This window comes from Corvus moneduloides, chromosome 12 (genome assembly GCF_009650955.1).
Source record: "Corvus moneduloides isolate bCorMon1 chromosome 12, bCorMon1.pri, whole genome shotgun sequence".
NCBI classification, from domain to species: Eukaryota; Metazoa; Chordata; class Aves; order Passeriformes; family Corvidae; genus Corvus; species Corvus moneduloides.
Window position 1 is genome coordinate 14,070,658 of NC_045487.1, and position 16,249 is coordinate 14,086,906.

At 42.2% G+C, this 16,249-nt stretch overlaps 1 protein-coding gene across 6 annotated transcripts in view; it reads left to right on the forward strand.

The window, feature by feature from the left end:
* The window catches only part of MYLK3 (myosin light chain kinase 3), a 45,095-nt gene extending 29,120 nt beyond the window's left edge, over positions 1-15,975 (forward strand). For all 6 annotated transcript variants that reach the window (XM_032122262.1, XM_032122260.1, XM_032122261.1 and 3 more), the window contains 12 exons: positions 33-123; positions 1,321-1,759; positions 3,788-4,347; positions 5,562-5,667; positions 6,735-6,828; positions 7,115-7,224; positions 7,851-7,992; positions 8,730-8,800; positions 10,156-10,284; positions 11,327-11,479; positions 13,224-13,356; positions 14,311-15,975. In XM_032122262.1, the coding sequence (XP_031978153.1) occupies positions 33-123; positions 1,321-1,759; positions 3,788-4,347; positions 5,562-5,667; positions 6,735-6,828; positions 7,115-7,224; positions 7,851-7,992; positions 8,730-8,800; positions 10,156-10,284; positions 11,327-11,479; positions 13,224-13,356; positions 14,311-14,382 (2,100 nt within the window). In that variant the 3' untranslated portion in view covers positions 14,383-15,975. The remainder of the gene's footprint in view (positions 1-32; positions 124-1,320; positions 1,760-3,787; positions 4,348-5,561; positions 5,668-6,734; positions 6,829-7,114; positions 7,225-7,850; positions 7,993-8,729; positions 8,801-10,155; positions 10,285-11,326; positions 11,480-13,223; positions 13,357-14,310) is intronic.
* Positions 15,976-16,249: the final 274 nt, after the last annotated feature.

Here is a 16,249-nt window from a genome sequence, read left to right on the forward strand (position 1 = left end):
CTGTTATTTCTGTGTTCCCCTGTCATTTTTAGGCCAAAGATAAGTCTGAGGAGAGTGGTGCAAAACCTAAGCATGTGCTTAGTAACAGAGGAACCCAGACTGAAAGCAAGAAGCCTCTGGAAGGTATGTATCCTTCCAGGCATGCTACAAGCTTTGACTCTAGAATGTACAGCAGACAAACTGGAAATTAATAGCCTACTATTTCCCACTACCTGAATTACTCAAATGGAACTGAGTAACTTTGCCCCTCAGTACTGGGAAAATAGAATTGTTCTCACCACCTTCACATGATGATTTATCCCCAGGATCAGGCACCACAAAAAGCCAGAAGACACAGAAATTAAAAGGAGCACCTTTGTTTAGCTGAAGAGGTGGGGGTTTTTGAGTTGGGTTTTGGTGAGCTGAATTCAGAGAGCAGAGCTTGTTTGGAGATACTGTGAAGATAGTGGCCATATCACATAGCAAACCTAGTAAGTTCTTTTCCATTAATATATCTGAAGCAGCCCCCCTCTTCACCCTCTCTGTAAAAGGGACGTGTTGACACTGGGAATATCTTTTTTTGATCAGCAAGTTTCATTGGCATGTCAGGGCCAGGTTCCTATTTAGGGTGCATCTCTCAGGGCATTGCCCTGTTGCATCCATTGTTAATGCCTGTGGAGTTGCAACAGGGGTGAATGTGATGTTGAGCAGGCCCTGTCATGCCGTTGTCTTCACAAATTGTCAGTGAATCCTTTGCATTATGGGCAATCTCCTTTTTAGCTTCATCGCTTTGGAAGTGACAAAAACAAAGCAAATGGTCACAATTCTGACTCAAAAGCTACACAGAGTTGTGAGCAAACCTTGGTTGCTGGTGGTCTGGGCATGCTGAATGTTAATAGTCACAGCCATTGTCATGGGAAGGTGATGAATGCTGGGTGTGTCTCTTCCCCTCTAAAAGGGTAGAGGGTGTATTGGAATCAGGAGGGGTCCTGCAGGATCTACAGTGCCTTAACTACCCGTTATATTTGCCCACGGAGTGATTTCAGATTTTAGATACAAGGAGCTTGAGCCTTGCAGGTTTTCGTTTGCTTTAAGGAATCCAAGTTCAATCTGTGACACTGCTGGAAAGCCACAGAGCAGGTAAATCTCTGGTTTTAAGCCATGAGCATTAGTAGTATCTCGAGCTTGAGGGTGTAAGGATTTTAAACCTTTTGGAGGGTTTCTTGCTATCTTTTCAGGTGTAACTCTGTAGGTTATTTTGAGAGGTGTGTTGCTTTATTCTTTCTATGTTTTACCATCACATTTGCCAAGGATAGTTTAGTAATGGATTATTTTATTCAGAGACAAAAAGCGTGAAAAAGCTGGATGAAAACAAGGGAGCATGTGAGAAGGTGAACTCTTCTAGTGCTATAGCCCACAAAGCTGATTCCAAACCACAGCTTAAAGAGAGGACAGCACAGCAGCAAGGAATAGAAAGTGCTGGCAACATACAGAGCTCTAAGAGCTCTCCACAGCAAAAGGACGTCGGTGTCAAAGCTTTGAATCAACGCAATGGTCTTCCCTTCGTACATCAAGATCATGCAGGCAGCCAAAATGCTCCTGCTAAAGCACAGAACGTGGATAGAGCCCCATGCCTTGATGAGTGCCACAGGCAGCTTGTTCATCAGAAACCGGGGAAGAATGAAAACAAACCTCCAGCACCGAGTGCGGCATCCCGGGAAGCTGTGCCCTCCACATCCTGGGCCATATCTGACACGGGGTGTGAAGTGACACATACCAGGTAATGGCCTTGTTGGTAGCTTTCTGTGTGACCTGAAACCTTTTCATGTGTTAGAAGGGAAAGAAGGAAAGCCAGGCCATTAAGGGAGGCAGCTCCTGCATGAGGGGATAGGAGTGGGGAGACTTTACGAGGATTAAGGCAGAAGGCTCAAGGGGCCCTGTGTAAAGTTCTGTGCAACCCAGGAGTCAGACGGGAGGGAGGGGTTTGACGTATCAGCATTCTGTGTACTGACATAGAAAGGTGACCACAACAGAGGAGCTCAAGTAGTTATAAACCACTTAGTCCTTCCTTTATTGCTGGGGGTGAAAGGAATTTGAGATATTTATTAGTATATGACAAAACCAAAGAACTTGTGTTTGTTGTCCTCAGTGTTTTCAGTGCCTTGGTCATCTAAAGATTGTTCATTTTTTCATATAGGTGTTTCATAGTCCATTTTCCTTGGAATTCTTTATCTAGGATTTTATTTTAATCCCATTTATTTAAATTTTTAAAAACCCACACAACATAAAACAACAAAACCCCTCAACCGAAAGACTCCTGCCAACTAAACCCCAATAAATGGAACTTCTGTAGCAGATTGTAACTGCCAATGCCTTCTCTGTCTGGGTGGGTGGCTATAAAGTGGTTTATATATGTGTGGGGGGGGGTGATAGACACACTCATCCGTACACACCTACGTGTGTATGTATGATGTTGGGTGGGGAATTTCTCTGTGTTTCATGTGTACAAATTTGGTGTCTGAGCCCCAGATTTTGGCTGGGGGATGAGGGAGGTCAGCAGGTAACTGGAAGGCAGAAGCTGGAGTAAACCCCAGGGGCAGCTGCAGCCATCCTGCCCAGGGTACTGTCACGGTTTGGAGTGTGAAGTCACATGAGAATGGTAAACGCCTCTCTAAAATGGATGCAACTTCTAATGAAGTTTGTAAGCCCACACAGAGGCGTCAAAGGAACATTGTGTTCCCCAGCTTGGAGAAATGCCCGAGAGTCCCACTGAGTTCAGGCTTGTCTAGATAGCAGAGGAAGTGTTTGCTCAGAGCTGCGTTCAGCTGCTCTCATAGCTCACACCAGAGCAGCTTAGATCCACAGCACAGCGCAAGGGTGTTAAAGGTGCAGAAAATGAGACATTTCAGACTCTTGTTTTATGAAAGCAGAAACATTTTCTTTTATAACATCTTTTGTAGTGAGGTTGCTCCACTGAAAGAGGCAATAACAACCTCTGTGAAAATGAGATACATTCTCTCCCAGACATCAGAAACTGTCTTCATTTGCCATTGTATAAAATCTACTTTGCAACTTCAAAAGTTTCAATTCAGCCTCGGTAAAATCAGACTGTTCATGACGGTTGGAGCAGTAGCAGTTGACTCAAACATTATCACACAAATGCCTCTGATGGACTTTAGGAGCACAGAGAATTGGTTCTAACACAAGAGGGAAAAAAATCATTAAACTTTTCCAATAGTTAAAATGCCAAGGAAAATTGTATTGATAGAGTGAGAAAGTTTATCAAAGTTAGATTTTTAAGAGAAAGCTGTGGAAAGAATGCTATCACATCAGAAGACCCAAACCCAGCTGGCTGAGTGTGCAGGTCAGCCAGCTGGAAGGGGATGCAAACCATCAGATTTGTAGAGCCATATGAGCAGCCAGCTATTTAGATAATCAGCCTGTAATTTGGGAAGGCAATCACTATCTCTGCCCAGATGAGTGGTGTTTTATTAGACCAACTGTAATAATTGCAAAAAGTGCTAAGCTTTCAAATGTGGGATTAACCCTTTGCAGGGTGAGACATTTTGTTCAGCAGAAGGGCAGACATGTAGAGAGATGAGGACACAGAAGAAGAATCAGTATGCTTTTTGGTGCTCTCCCCTTAGTGTTTGTGAGTCCTTCCCAGCAAGACTGGTACAGTTAGGTTTTATCAATGCTGTAGAAATTTGTGGGTTTGGAAACTTACAGATTTTTCTTCCTCCACAAAGTTACAAAAACCAGGCTGGCCACCTGCATCAATATCAAATTTCTCCTGTTTGTTCTGCAGGATATCCATCAGTGTACATATGACTGACATGAAAGAAAAGATTGAGATGGCCAAGGAGGGAAACATAAGTGACAACAAAGGTAAAGGTCCCAAAGTGAAATCCACAGCAGCAGACTTGAAAGGAGTCAAACAGCTGCCTGACAAATTAAAACTTCAACAGAGCCCTAAAAACATCAGCTCTGAGCCAAATTCAGAAGTTAAAGGGGACAATAAGCAAAATGAACTTGCACCTCAAACAGGGAAGCAACAGCCATTCCTGAGCAAGCCCAAACCAGGTAAAAAGGCTGAAGAGAAATCGGAATTAAAATGCAAGCCCATAACCTCACAGAATACCTCTGCAAAGGAGCCTGTGAAAGGTGCAGGGGTAGAAGTGAAAATCCATCAAGAAACAGCAAAAGCAGAAAAATCTTCAACAGATACCAAGCCTGAGAGGAGAGAATCTGAGTCTGCATCTCCGGGGGGAAGCGGGCACGATACTCGGCAGTGTACAGGAGAGGCACCGGGGAAGACCAAAGCTCTGGAAGCTGGCAGAGCTCTTCCCACTCAGGGAGAAATTATCGGTGAGTTGTTCACAGTTACTCTTGAAACTTGTACATTGAGGATTTTGTGCTATATATTTTGTGCCTGTTGTATAGACAATAAGAGCAGGAGTATTGCTCAGTAGAGCCCCCATGTCTTACACTTCAAGAGCATTTTCCCTTGGGTACCTTTGACTATGTAAATAACAATTCACAGATTCTTTAAATAGTAACTTTCCTTTTAAAGTGTGTTTTGGGGAAAAAAAATTTAAAATAAAATAGGGTGAACTGTATGTGTGATCAGAAGATGAGAATTTTGAAATTTTGAATTTTGAAAAAATCCGTTTTCTTTAGATGAAGCGTTTTTTCCTTCAGATAGAGTGTGCAAACCAGGCGCATGTTAGCAACTCTGGACTGGAGATCCAGAGCACCGAAAAGTACTGCAGGAAATGTTTCTTACCATGGCCTATTTTGTTATTGGCCATGGATCTCTTGGTTCCTGAGGGACACTTGGTTGCAGTGTCTCAGGGAGTGCTCTCTCCTGGCAGCATATACATGTGTATGTTCCAGAATGTACAGACATGGGCAGATGACCTGACTGCTCTGGCGTTCTGAACAGTGGCTGCAGATGAGTTGAAAACATGTTAACTTGTAGCCTGACATACCTGGAGATTAATTATAAAATTGCTTTCAATGGGGGACATCAAAAATTGGTTTAATGAAGATTTATCCTAGAAAATCTTGGACATTAAGTAATCGCAGTTAACTAATTTAGCTTACCACAAACAGACTAAACTTAATAGTTGTAATGCTAATAATTGCAGCTTTAATTTGGAAATTGTCTCCAAAATTCTTGCTGCTAAGAGGAACCTCATGATTTTATCAGTCACTGTCCTCATTCCTCAGTGCTGTGTATTTTTGCTGGTTTTTCTGGCTGTCATGTAACGATTAAAAGATGATCGAGTATAATTTTTTCAAGCTTTCAGATAATTTTTTCAAGTGATCCTTTCTGTTAATGCATAAACTAAGATGCTGGTCTCCTAAGGGTGTCCAGTGGGTTTACTGTGTTAAAAACAGAGAGGAGATTCAGGAGGTGGGATCCTGATCTCAGTTCTGGGACTTTATTCCTCATCTGTAAAAGGGAGTTAGCAGTGAAAGCCCCTCACATCCAGTGGGGTGAAATCCGTGGTGTGAGGAGGTGACACAGGGCAGTGATGTGTGCAGAGGTGTCAGTGACCAGCCTGTCCCCTGTGCAGATGACAGCCCCTCTCCTCCGGCTCCTTTCGAGCACCGCATCGTGAGCGTCAAGCAAGCAGAGGTGACCGCGTGCTACTCCGTGTGTCGTCACGAGGTCCTGGGGGGGTAAGTGTGGCTGTCCCCATGCTGTGCTGCTGCTGGGGAAATGCAGGGAGCTGCAGAGCTCCACAGCTGGCCCCAGGGTGTGCGTGTGAGCGGCACAAACAGCTCCCTGCAGCCAGAGGGAGGGGGTTCATCCTGGAGCCCTTCGGGCCATCACAGCTGCTCCTACATCAAGGGTGTGCCCTAGATGGCTGGTTTCTGCCCCAGCTCCATTTTCAGATGCCTGACTGCCGTCTTGGATGACTGGTTTTTTCATTTGTTACAATAATCCTGGCCTCAGCGTTGTGAGAAAAACCTGTACCCTTAAGGCAGACAGATTCAGAGCATCTGATATCAACAAAGCCCATTAAGTCAGGCAACTTCCAAAATCTTTTTTTTTTTTTTTTTTGCTATGCTGAGCTGCATATTAAAGAAAACTGAGGAAGAGTTATAATTATTTTGACCTTATGTTTAGTTTTCACTCATAGGAAGTCTGCAGCTGCTTCAGCTTTTGTATTCTTGTATCCTTACTTATGTGACAAGAAGGCTTGATTTACACATTGATCCACATACAAATATGGCTTAATAAGTGTAAGCAATGTGATGCAACAGCAGGGAAGATGGTGTTTAGAAATCATCCCAAGGGGCAGTAACGTATCTGCGTGACATGGGGTAAAATTTACAGCACGCCAGAAATGCAGTCTGCGGAATGGCTACAGTTACTGGTCTTATGCTCATTTAAAAAGTTCTGAGATCAGGACAGAAATATCCTTGTTAATATACCCACTACCACATCCCTGAAGGACAGCGAGGGGGTCCAGTTACAGAAGGGAGCCAGAGCATGGCCAGGCCATCATACCTCAGCAGGACCAAGGGGGCTTAATATTTTAATGTAAGCACTGAACAACTGGCTGGAAAGATAAAACTAATCCTTCATAAGCTGAGAGAAAGAGGAGCTCTATGCTGCTGGCCACCCGACTCCGTTCACTTTGTACCGGGCTATTTTTGCTCATGATAAGAATAGTCGTAGGAGAGGTTTCTGTGCTGAGCTCTGCTGAGCTGGTTTCCCATCTTTTCCTTGGCATCCACAGGGGGCGTTTTGGGCAAGTTCACAAGTGCACGGAAATATCGACGGGGCTCAACCTGGCAGCCAAAATCATAAAAGTGAAAGGAGCCAAGGAGAAGGTAACCACACTGCTGGGAGCCCTGACCCTGCCCTCCCTGCCAGACCCAACGCCACTGCCCCAAGCTGCCCTGGGAGGGGCAGCTCATCCTTGAGTACCATCAAATACTGCAAAATCTTGGGCTTGGTGTCAATCTTCATCATCTCTTGTATTCATGATGAAACGTCCAATCCCCATGAGATCTGTGATGTAGCTGTTGTTGGACTTTACAAATAATTCTGTTTTGGTATGTTGAAATTTAAGGAGTGCATTTTGCTCATTTTTTGTCCCTTCGTTATTTTTTTCAGGAGGAAGTAAAAAATGAAATTAACATCATGAACCAGTTAAATCACGTGAATCTGATCCAGCTTTATGATGCTTTTGAAGCCAAAAATAATATCACTTTGATCATGGAATAGTAAGTTTAAATGATCTTGGGAATTGTCAGATGTTTGGGTTTTCTCAGGTCACTAAACGAAATAGGGAATGATAATTCTGAGCTGTGAAGAGGTGAGTAGTTTCCCAGCCTGAGAGAGAGTTGATCTCACTTTCAGAAGGAAATAACAATGTTTTAAAGGTAATTTCTTGTCAGAGCTCTATCTCTGACTAATTTTCTCTTAAGTTCCGTGCAGAATTAAGTTCAGTTGTCAGCTCGTGTAAAACAGCTTTCAGTTTGAGAAGTTCCATTTAGTAAATTTTGTAGGTTGAAGACTTTTATTGCCTTGACTAATAAGATGAGTGAATAACATATAGTTTAGTACTCCCTGTAGATTCTCCCGGTCCCATAGGATCACCAGGTCATGTGGCTTTGGGTTTGACATGTATCCCCTCAAATATTAGTGACAACATTTCCATTTTCAAATTTAGATTGATACTAAATTTCAAGAGAAGTAAGTCTCTTGAAGTCGTTGAGGCTACTGATACACTTAATATTGGATGTTTTGTTAGGACCCTCGATTACAGAGCCTAATTCCCAATTTGGAAATAAATTGGGCTAATGCAAGATTTTAGGGTTTTTAATGCTTTTCTATGTCAAAATTTTAGTCTTGATGGTGGGGAATTATTTGACCGGATCACAGATGAAAACTACCATCTGACTGAGCTGGATGCCATCCTGTTCACCAAACAGATTTGTGAAGGAGTCCACTACTTGCACCAGCATTATATACTCCACTTAGATCTGAAGGTCAGTTGTTCGTGCTTTAGTGGTGCTGGTTTACAGAGTCTCTAATTACTGAGGAGTAATTTCTCATTTCATGGACTCACGTCATAAAGGAATAGGCTTAATAGCTACAATGAATGGAGCTCTAGAGATTCATTACTTTTTTCCAATGTCTGTTCAGTATGCTTGGAATAGTAAAATGATCAGGATTCTGGGCTTTTGCCTTTCTTAAATCAGAAGCTTTTCATTCTCTGTAAGATTAAGCAATCCCCTTTTGTCATCAGTGACAAAAAGCCCCACCCAAAACCTCCTTGGCTAGAAGTGCCCACAGTCTTCCCTCCATTTCCCCTATCCCTTTGTAACCGTGTTCAAATACCTGTTCAATCGTCTTCCATAGTTTGTGCTTTTTACTGCCTGGAACCAACCTGCAGCAAAATTGCAATGTTTTCCTAATGGTCCCTTAATAACTGATAATTTTTAAACAGAAATACAAGCTGTTTTTTTCCTGCTTGTTTACACAGCACCTTACACAAATGATATTAGACCAGGTTGACTCGTAGACAGTTCTGCAGTTGTAATACATTTGGATCCCATCAACCCCTCATCCCCACCTTGAAAAATATTCTCATTGGGAAAAAAAACCTTGGGTGCATTTGATCTGTTTTGTGTGGCTTTTTATGGAGGGACATCTATACTATCCATCTTTTTCTAGATCTCTGTCTCAAACATTTAACTCAAAATACCATCTTCTCTTTTTGTAGCCTGAAAACATACTATGTGTAAATCACACAGGAAACCAGATTAAAATCATTGACTTTGGATTAGCAAGGAGGTAAGAAAGTTCAGTTGTGAATTTATTTTAAAAAACAAAACCAAATCAAACCCACAAACCTCTGACATGTTTCTGGTAGTTCTTTGGTGGGGGGTTGTGTTTTGATGGCTTTGTAATAATTCTGTGTGAGGGAGCTGAGCATTATGCTTTTGCAGGCATGAGTCTTCTGCTGTGTGCATTAATTATCTAATTACTTTTTCAAATAACATTTCTCTTGGATAAGGCTATACTACTGTTCTAATTATCTCAAAATTATTCCCCATGTAGAGCTTTTACTCTAGGGACACTGTGAAGGCTCCCAGAGACTTCTTGACTGCAGGGTTTCATGGTGCAGGTTCTAATTGTAGAAATTATCTGCTAAACTCTTTAAGTAGCTAAGTTGATTGAAGGAAAAAAAAAAGAAAAAAATCCCCATGTTTGAGCCATCCCATGTGAAACAGGAAACCCTCAGAGAAATAGGAACTTTTCTCCATTCTTTTATTTTGCTTGCATGAGTTTGTTAAAGAAAAGCTGTGAGAGCATGAGTCCATTGCCCTAGAATAAAAAGGAATTATTTCTGTTACTATGACAGTAAGACAATAACATTTATCTATTTATTTTTAAACCCTTTGAGGTTTTTCTTAAGCTAAAAGCTGGTACATTCATGCTTATATATATATATATATATATATATATATGTGTTTGTATATAGGTATCTGTTCAAGGACTTTGTTTCCATAAAATACTTCAGAAAGGAAAAAAAAAAATGTACGTTGAGTTTGGGGTTTTGTTTGTTTGTTTTTTTAAATTGGGAGGGTAAAGATACAAACTTCTGCTGAAGCAGTTTTGCGAACAAGATCCTCCAGGAGAAAGAGATTTAAAAGCAGTGCTTTAGTGGCTTGTTCTGCCTGAACACGGATGTTACTCCAACTGCCATCAGTGTCAATTGTTACTGGTTCAGCTTCATAACCTTTCCCTGTTAAGCAATAGAACTGAGTCATTTCCCCTATATGGGGTCACTCTAATCCTCTCCAGTTCCACCTTAGTAGCTGTATTGTGTTCATATCTGTGATGCAGATGTCTGTCCTGAGCTGTAGTTGAGTACATCCCACTAATCAAATGCTCTCCAAATCCTGTATAAACAAAGATGCTTTGTTTTATATTTTATGGATTTTGGACAACATCTGCTGGAAGGTATCCTGTGGTGCCTGGCAGAGATAAAGCTGCTACCACTCTTTGGGAGAGCCCTTCGCAAGGTTTAGTGTCCTTGGTCTTCCTCCTGGCTCTGCTCCGCTGCCATGCTCCCAAAAACCTTGCTCTTCCCTTGGTGAGATGAACTCCCCAGCTCCTCACTTGTGGCTCTTTTCCTGGTACAGGTACAAACCCTGTGAGAAGCTGAAGGTGAATTTCGGGACACCGGAGTTCCTGGCTCCCGAAGTGGTGAACTACGACTTTGTTTCCTTCCCCACGGACATGTGGAGCGTGGGTGTCATCACGTACATGCTGTGAGTGGCCCTGCCAGGGGTCGTGTGGTGGCTCTGAGGGCCCTGCAGGGCAGGAATGCAGCAGCCACTGAGCCCATCTGGCTGTGACTCCTCCTAATTAATTCTGTTCAACCCCCCAGCTTTTCATACAGAGGCACCTCGCTGTGTGTCCAGAGTGTCTAAACACCAAATGATCCTTTTGATAAATATGTAAATGTTCTTCTCCCTTATCATCTTATTCAGCAAAGTAAAATGGGTCAGGTCTTTTTTTTTAACCCTGAAAAGTTGCCCAAAATGTGTGAGAATTTAAATTTTGATTGTGTTTTTGAGGACTTGAATTAATTTTTAAATTTGTAATCTGATAATTTTATGATCTTAGACTTGGTGTGCATCTGCACAGGAGAATTAATATTGTCTGTGTTAGGCCATGGGTCTAAGAAATGACCTGTCATGAACAGGGCTAAAACTTTTCTCTGATATCTGGATGGCAACCATGGACAGCTTGTCTGTCCAAAGTCTCCACCTTTTGATAAGCTTGTTTTGCATCCCAGAATCTTTCACATATGTTTTCTGTGAACTGGATAAATTTCTGGTTTAAATTTGTATGTTAGCCAAAACCCAACTGAATGAAGTAATAGATGATGGAAGCAATAAATCTGGGCTTAGAGGCTAATTGTAAAAAGTAATCTATTGTTCAGAATTCTGTTTAATTCAACCCACATATGGGTACGGGCCCTGATTTGGGAAAGCTCTTGAGTCCCTCTAGCTTTTCTAGCTGGGAAGACACTAAAGGATGTACCTAAATCCTCACTGAATCCATTCCTTGGGGTTCTATTAATGTTGCTCCCTGACCTGAGTGAACTGCTAGGGGGTAATGCTGAATTTATTGCCCCAGACTGTTGCCTTATCATGGCAGGGACTGAGAAGTGGAATCCTCCATAGCTGAGAGGAGCCTTTCCCCCCCATAACATAACAGTAATAAAGCAGAGGATTCATAGAAGGAAAAAACACATCTTGCATATGATAACTGCTCTTCTCCCCTCCCCTTCTTTCTTTTTTTAAGGCTTAGTGGCCTGTCCCCATTCCTGGGAGAGACTGATGCAGAGACAATGAATTATGTAGTCAATTGCAGCTGGGATTTTGATGCAGAAGCATTTGAACAGCTCTCGGAGGAAGCCAAAGACTTTATTTCCAGACTACTTGTGAAGGAGAAAAGGTACCGCTGTGTCTGATTGTGGGGACAGTAGCACCAATGATACTAAATTCCTACCAAGCAGCTGTTTGGATTGTAGCCAACAATGACAACTTACTATGTGACATTTTTGTGTGCTGTCTCTGGGCTTGCTGGGCAGTTCCTCAGTGATTCAGAAGCCCTTGTTTTAAAGGAAAGTGTCCATGTACCCTGACTGAGGAAAGCTGCTTTTCACAGTAGCATCAATACAGGCAGAACACTGAGAATCTGGAAGAATTTGCAGTATAGGAATCGGTCTCTAAAGCTCTTGCTTCTCTGAGCAAAAACTATTTCTATTGTTAGCTTGGACTGTCACAAATTGCAAAAATGCCACTTGAATGCCATGGAGGATAAATGGAAGCTGCAGCTGTGAGAATGTGCATTGTTCTCTTCTTAAGTGGTCTACAGGCTTTTGGGAGATATTAGGGAGTGTTTGGGACTTAACTCTGCATGTGGCTTCTCATTCTTGGCTCCACTGTTAGAAAAAGTGATTGCACATATGAAACAAAGAAGAGAATGAGGATGATATTGATGTCAGACCACGACTGGGGGGTTGGCTGGGTGGAGAAATTTTTCTCTTGCTGAGTACTGACACAAAACTAATCAAACCAGGAAATGATGCATACAGTAAAACAGATTGTGTGTTTGAGGGGAATTCAAAGGAGTGCTTAGAATATTAACAACTTTCTGATCATTGCCTAAATCAGACAAATCAGTTCTAGTACTAATTACATTTTAAACAATAGGTTCCTATGAAAAGCAAAGAATTAACTGAAATTTAGCATATTGCCAGCAGGAGAAATGTAAGGATTTCTTCTCAGACTGTGATGATGATTTGCTGTGATACTGTAAACTTTGCTTTGGAGTCTTCAATTTTTCTGTGCAATGGGATTAGGGTCTCCAGAGGGACACTCTGCAAGGTCTGGTTAGAAGCTGTGAATGAAACGAGCATGTGAGAGAAGAGTGTTATCAGTGAGTTGCAGAGAGCAGTGATTAGTCGGCCCAGTTGTTCACAAAGTGTGGCAGCCCCTGCTCTCCTGCAGACCAGGCACCTTTGCCCCACTGGGACAGTGGGTCTGGCCTTGTGCAAGATCTGCAGCCCCCTCCCCTGACTGCTGAAATCGGGGTGAGCAGGCAGGAGTTGTCTTCTCATCATCTCAGTGACAGCTCAGACAGAGCTCAGGAGTTGGGCATAGGCTTTTGATTTGAAAAAAGGCAAATTAAACTTCTTTCTCAACATCTGTACCTCAAGATTTCTACTATTACCGTATATTTCTCAAAGCTTTTAGGATAGCCTCTGGCATTTTGGCCCATTTTTGGATGTTAGGATATAAAGTATGCTTAGCTTCATCCAAGTTTAGGGTGAATAGACAATTGTGCTTTTTAAATATGAGGCACAGAATGGGCTTGTGCTGTCAGGGCAGACAGGTAACACCACAAACGTTATTCTTCTGTTAGCAAAGTTCTGAATTTGCATCATAAAATGATACATTACCTCATGAACTTAACCACAGCTCAACCAAGCCACTGCAGAGCCACCAGCATCCCACTCGCCCCTCCTGCTGGAGAGTGCAGGATGCCATTAGGATCCCATGCACGGGCATGAACAGCATTTTCACTGTGTTCATTCATTTGAGGCAGTTTCCTTATCACTAATAAAGAGGGGCTCAGGGCAGTGAGGAAATGAGCAAAGGGGACTGAGTTTTCACGGCAGATCTCTCCCCTGCAGCTGCCGGATGAGCGCGACGCAGTGTCTGAAGCACGAGTGGCTCAACAACCTCCCTGCCAAGGCCCAGAAGTCCAAGCTCCGCCTGAAGTCCCAGCTGCTGCTGCAGAGTTACATGGCCCACAGGAAATGGAAGGTAAATACACAAAGGCTGGCAAATCTGCTTCCACAGGGAACATCAGCACAACACAGGCAGAGCCATTCCCTCCCCTTGTGTGTGGGCTCACTGTGCCCACAGGCTTCTTGATTGTAAATACCAGTTGTGAAGTCTATTTTTACCTGGAAGTTGTTTTGTCCTGCAGAAGGATATTGCTTCTGTTTCTAGCAAGTTTGGTTTCAATTTTCACTCTTTCTGATTGGTGTTTAGAAGTTTAGAAAGATATACTTTCTTTCTACATGTTCAGTCTGATGCTGCCTTATATTAAATGTTCATTCTCTTTATACTCTTTCCATTGGTAACAGTTGCATGGATCTGTTGTGACTATGGAGTAGGGATACAACTTTAGGCAGTTTGTGCCTCCCACTGCAGAATAGAAGTGTGGAAGAGAGAAAAAAAAAATTAGGCTTACACCCATTGAGAGAACTCTTCAGGATCTTTCTGATGACCCCAGGCTCCTTCTGAACTAAGTTTTTATGAAGTGAAAGATAATAATTTGTGTTTGAGTCTCTATTTGATTGTAGATAATTGATCCTAAAAGGTGAACCCAGTGATCTTGTTAAAAAGAATTGTAAGGCAAACTCAGTGATGACCATTTCCTTCTCTTCTGTCATTGGGAAGTTGCAATTCCTTGCCAAGGAGTTAAACCAGAGGCTTACACTTCATTCAGTCCTGCACTGCAACTGCTTGGTGGCAAAGTTCTGCACTTGCATTTTAAAGATGACATAATCTAAAGACCTATCACTATACAATTCCTAATAACACTGGAGAACCTCACAGCCCCAGCTGCTGTGCAGGAACCACTGCAACCCACACAAGCTGGGGGTCACTAGAAGGAAATGGATTTACCTGGAAGAAAAATCCCTGTCAGCTGCAGCAAAGTTCCTTTGCCTTGGTTGTGCTCACACTTGAACTGTTCTGTTCTGTTCACAGAAACACTTCTATGTGGTGGCTGCTGCTAACAGGCTGAAGAGATTTCAGAGTATGTCTGTCAAGCTCACGTGAGCTTGTGTGACAGCTCCACCGCTCTTGGAGATGGACATGAAGCTGTGGAAGGAGGACTCAAGTGTCTCCAGTGATTTCTATCCCTGTTTTATAACATAAAGTTTTGGGACTGTCTTCCTCAATTATCTGGTGTGTTAGTGCTACGGTTCCAGAAGTGCCTTAAGGAAGAGGCACAAGATTTCTAAAAGCAGAAGCTACTTTGTTTGTTTTTACAAGTTTTTAGTTGTTCTATATAGCGGAGGAAAATCGTGGCTGTTACAGAGGCTGACTTCTTGCTGAAGGCTTTGATTCTGCAGAGTATTGGTGTGTTTATAGCAGAAAACCCCTGGCAGTTTTCTGGTCTCTCACACCAAGCATGGGATCTCTAAAGACTTTCTTCCTGACTGATGTATGTATGTTACCAGCTTTAGAGAACTGCCACAAGAGTGGCACAACTTGTCCCTCAGGTGTTTGTTACTTAAAACAAAAGATACAAGCATTGTTATCTTATCTATTTCTTTCAAAAAGGTAATTTCCCCACAACATGAAGATGCTTCAGCGCAACTCCAGCTTGGATGGTTTTGGTTTTGTTTTGCTACTGTTCTACTCTCTCCTTTAAAAAATAGTCACTGCATAGTTAGGAACCGGTTTGAAGCAAATTAATTTGGTCCTTTGCTGCTGTTTGTTATGGCAAGTTGAATTGAGATAAACTGATTGAACTTCTGGAAGGAGATACGTCAAACTGCCATGAATACAAATCACCTAATGACTGTTGGGTCTATGCAGAAAGATCTCATGTTGTAGAGAAAAGGAGATTTCCAGAGATTTTATGTTTTTAAAACTTGTAAGTGCTTTTCATTGTCTGTGACTGCAGCACTTAAGTTGCTAAGTTTTAGTTTGAGGATTTGTTTCTCCTCTCTGGAAATTTTAGTGAAGTCTGAGAAGCTGGTATGGTGTGACATGCAAAACAGGTGTCATTTCTAATAGGTTCAGTGACAGGGAAACAGTGTTGCCAGACTCTGCCTTTAGTCCAGTTAGGAGGTTGAAGCCCTTTTTTCCCCCCTCACCTTGCTCTTGAACATTAAACCTTTTCTTCACAATATTAACTTATTTTGGATTTTAAACTCTTTTGTGTAGAGTGGGAGCCACTTACCATCTCTCAGATAAAAGTATAACATTATTTATTAAACCTGTGGTTTCCTGTTCTGGATTCTGCAAAACTCAGTGTGAACTGGATGCCTTCTAGGAAAAATGGAAACTAATACTACTAGAAGTAGCTTTCCATCAAAGGCACCTATAAAGCTCCTTTGAACTTTACGGACTTTAACATCCCTTGAATTTACAGAAGTGTTGGTTGCTAATGATGAGGTTTGTAAGACTGGCTTACCCCAGTCTAGCTATCTTTTCCACTCAAGTGCTTCTCACTTTGCATAGTCCCGACTTCTGCAGCATTTCCAGAATTGGGACAGAGAAGAATCTTGATAATTTATCACCTTCTATGAAGGCCCATTTTTGTTCATGTTTTCCTTCCAGTGTTTCTGCATGCTGAATGTCATTGTATTCATTGGTCTGTATATTTCTGAATTAATACTAATAAATTTCATGAAAGTGGAACAAGCCTATTCATCAACTTTGGTTTAAGCCCTGCTGCCAAACACACCTGAAAGTATTTCTGGGTAGGTCCAGAGATACAGCCCAGGCAGAAAATATGCAAGAGAAAGGAACACAGACCTCTTCTCTAAGCTTATGACTGCAAGGCACAAAAAAACCTGTTACCCAGTCCTTTTCCCCTGGAGATCTTCCTTCTTAAGGCACAGGCATCTCCTCTGTGTTTTCTATTTTGCATTCCAACTATGTGTGCCAAGAACATGATATCATAAGACAAAGC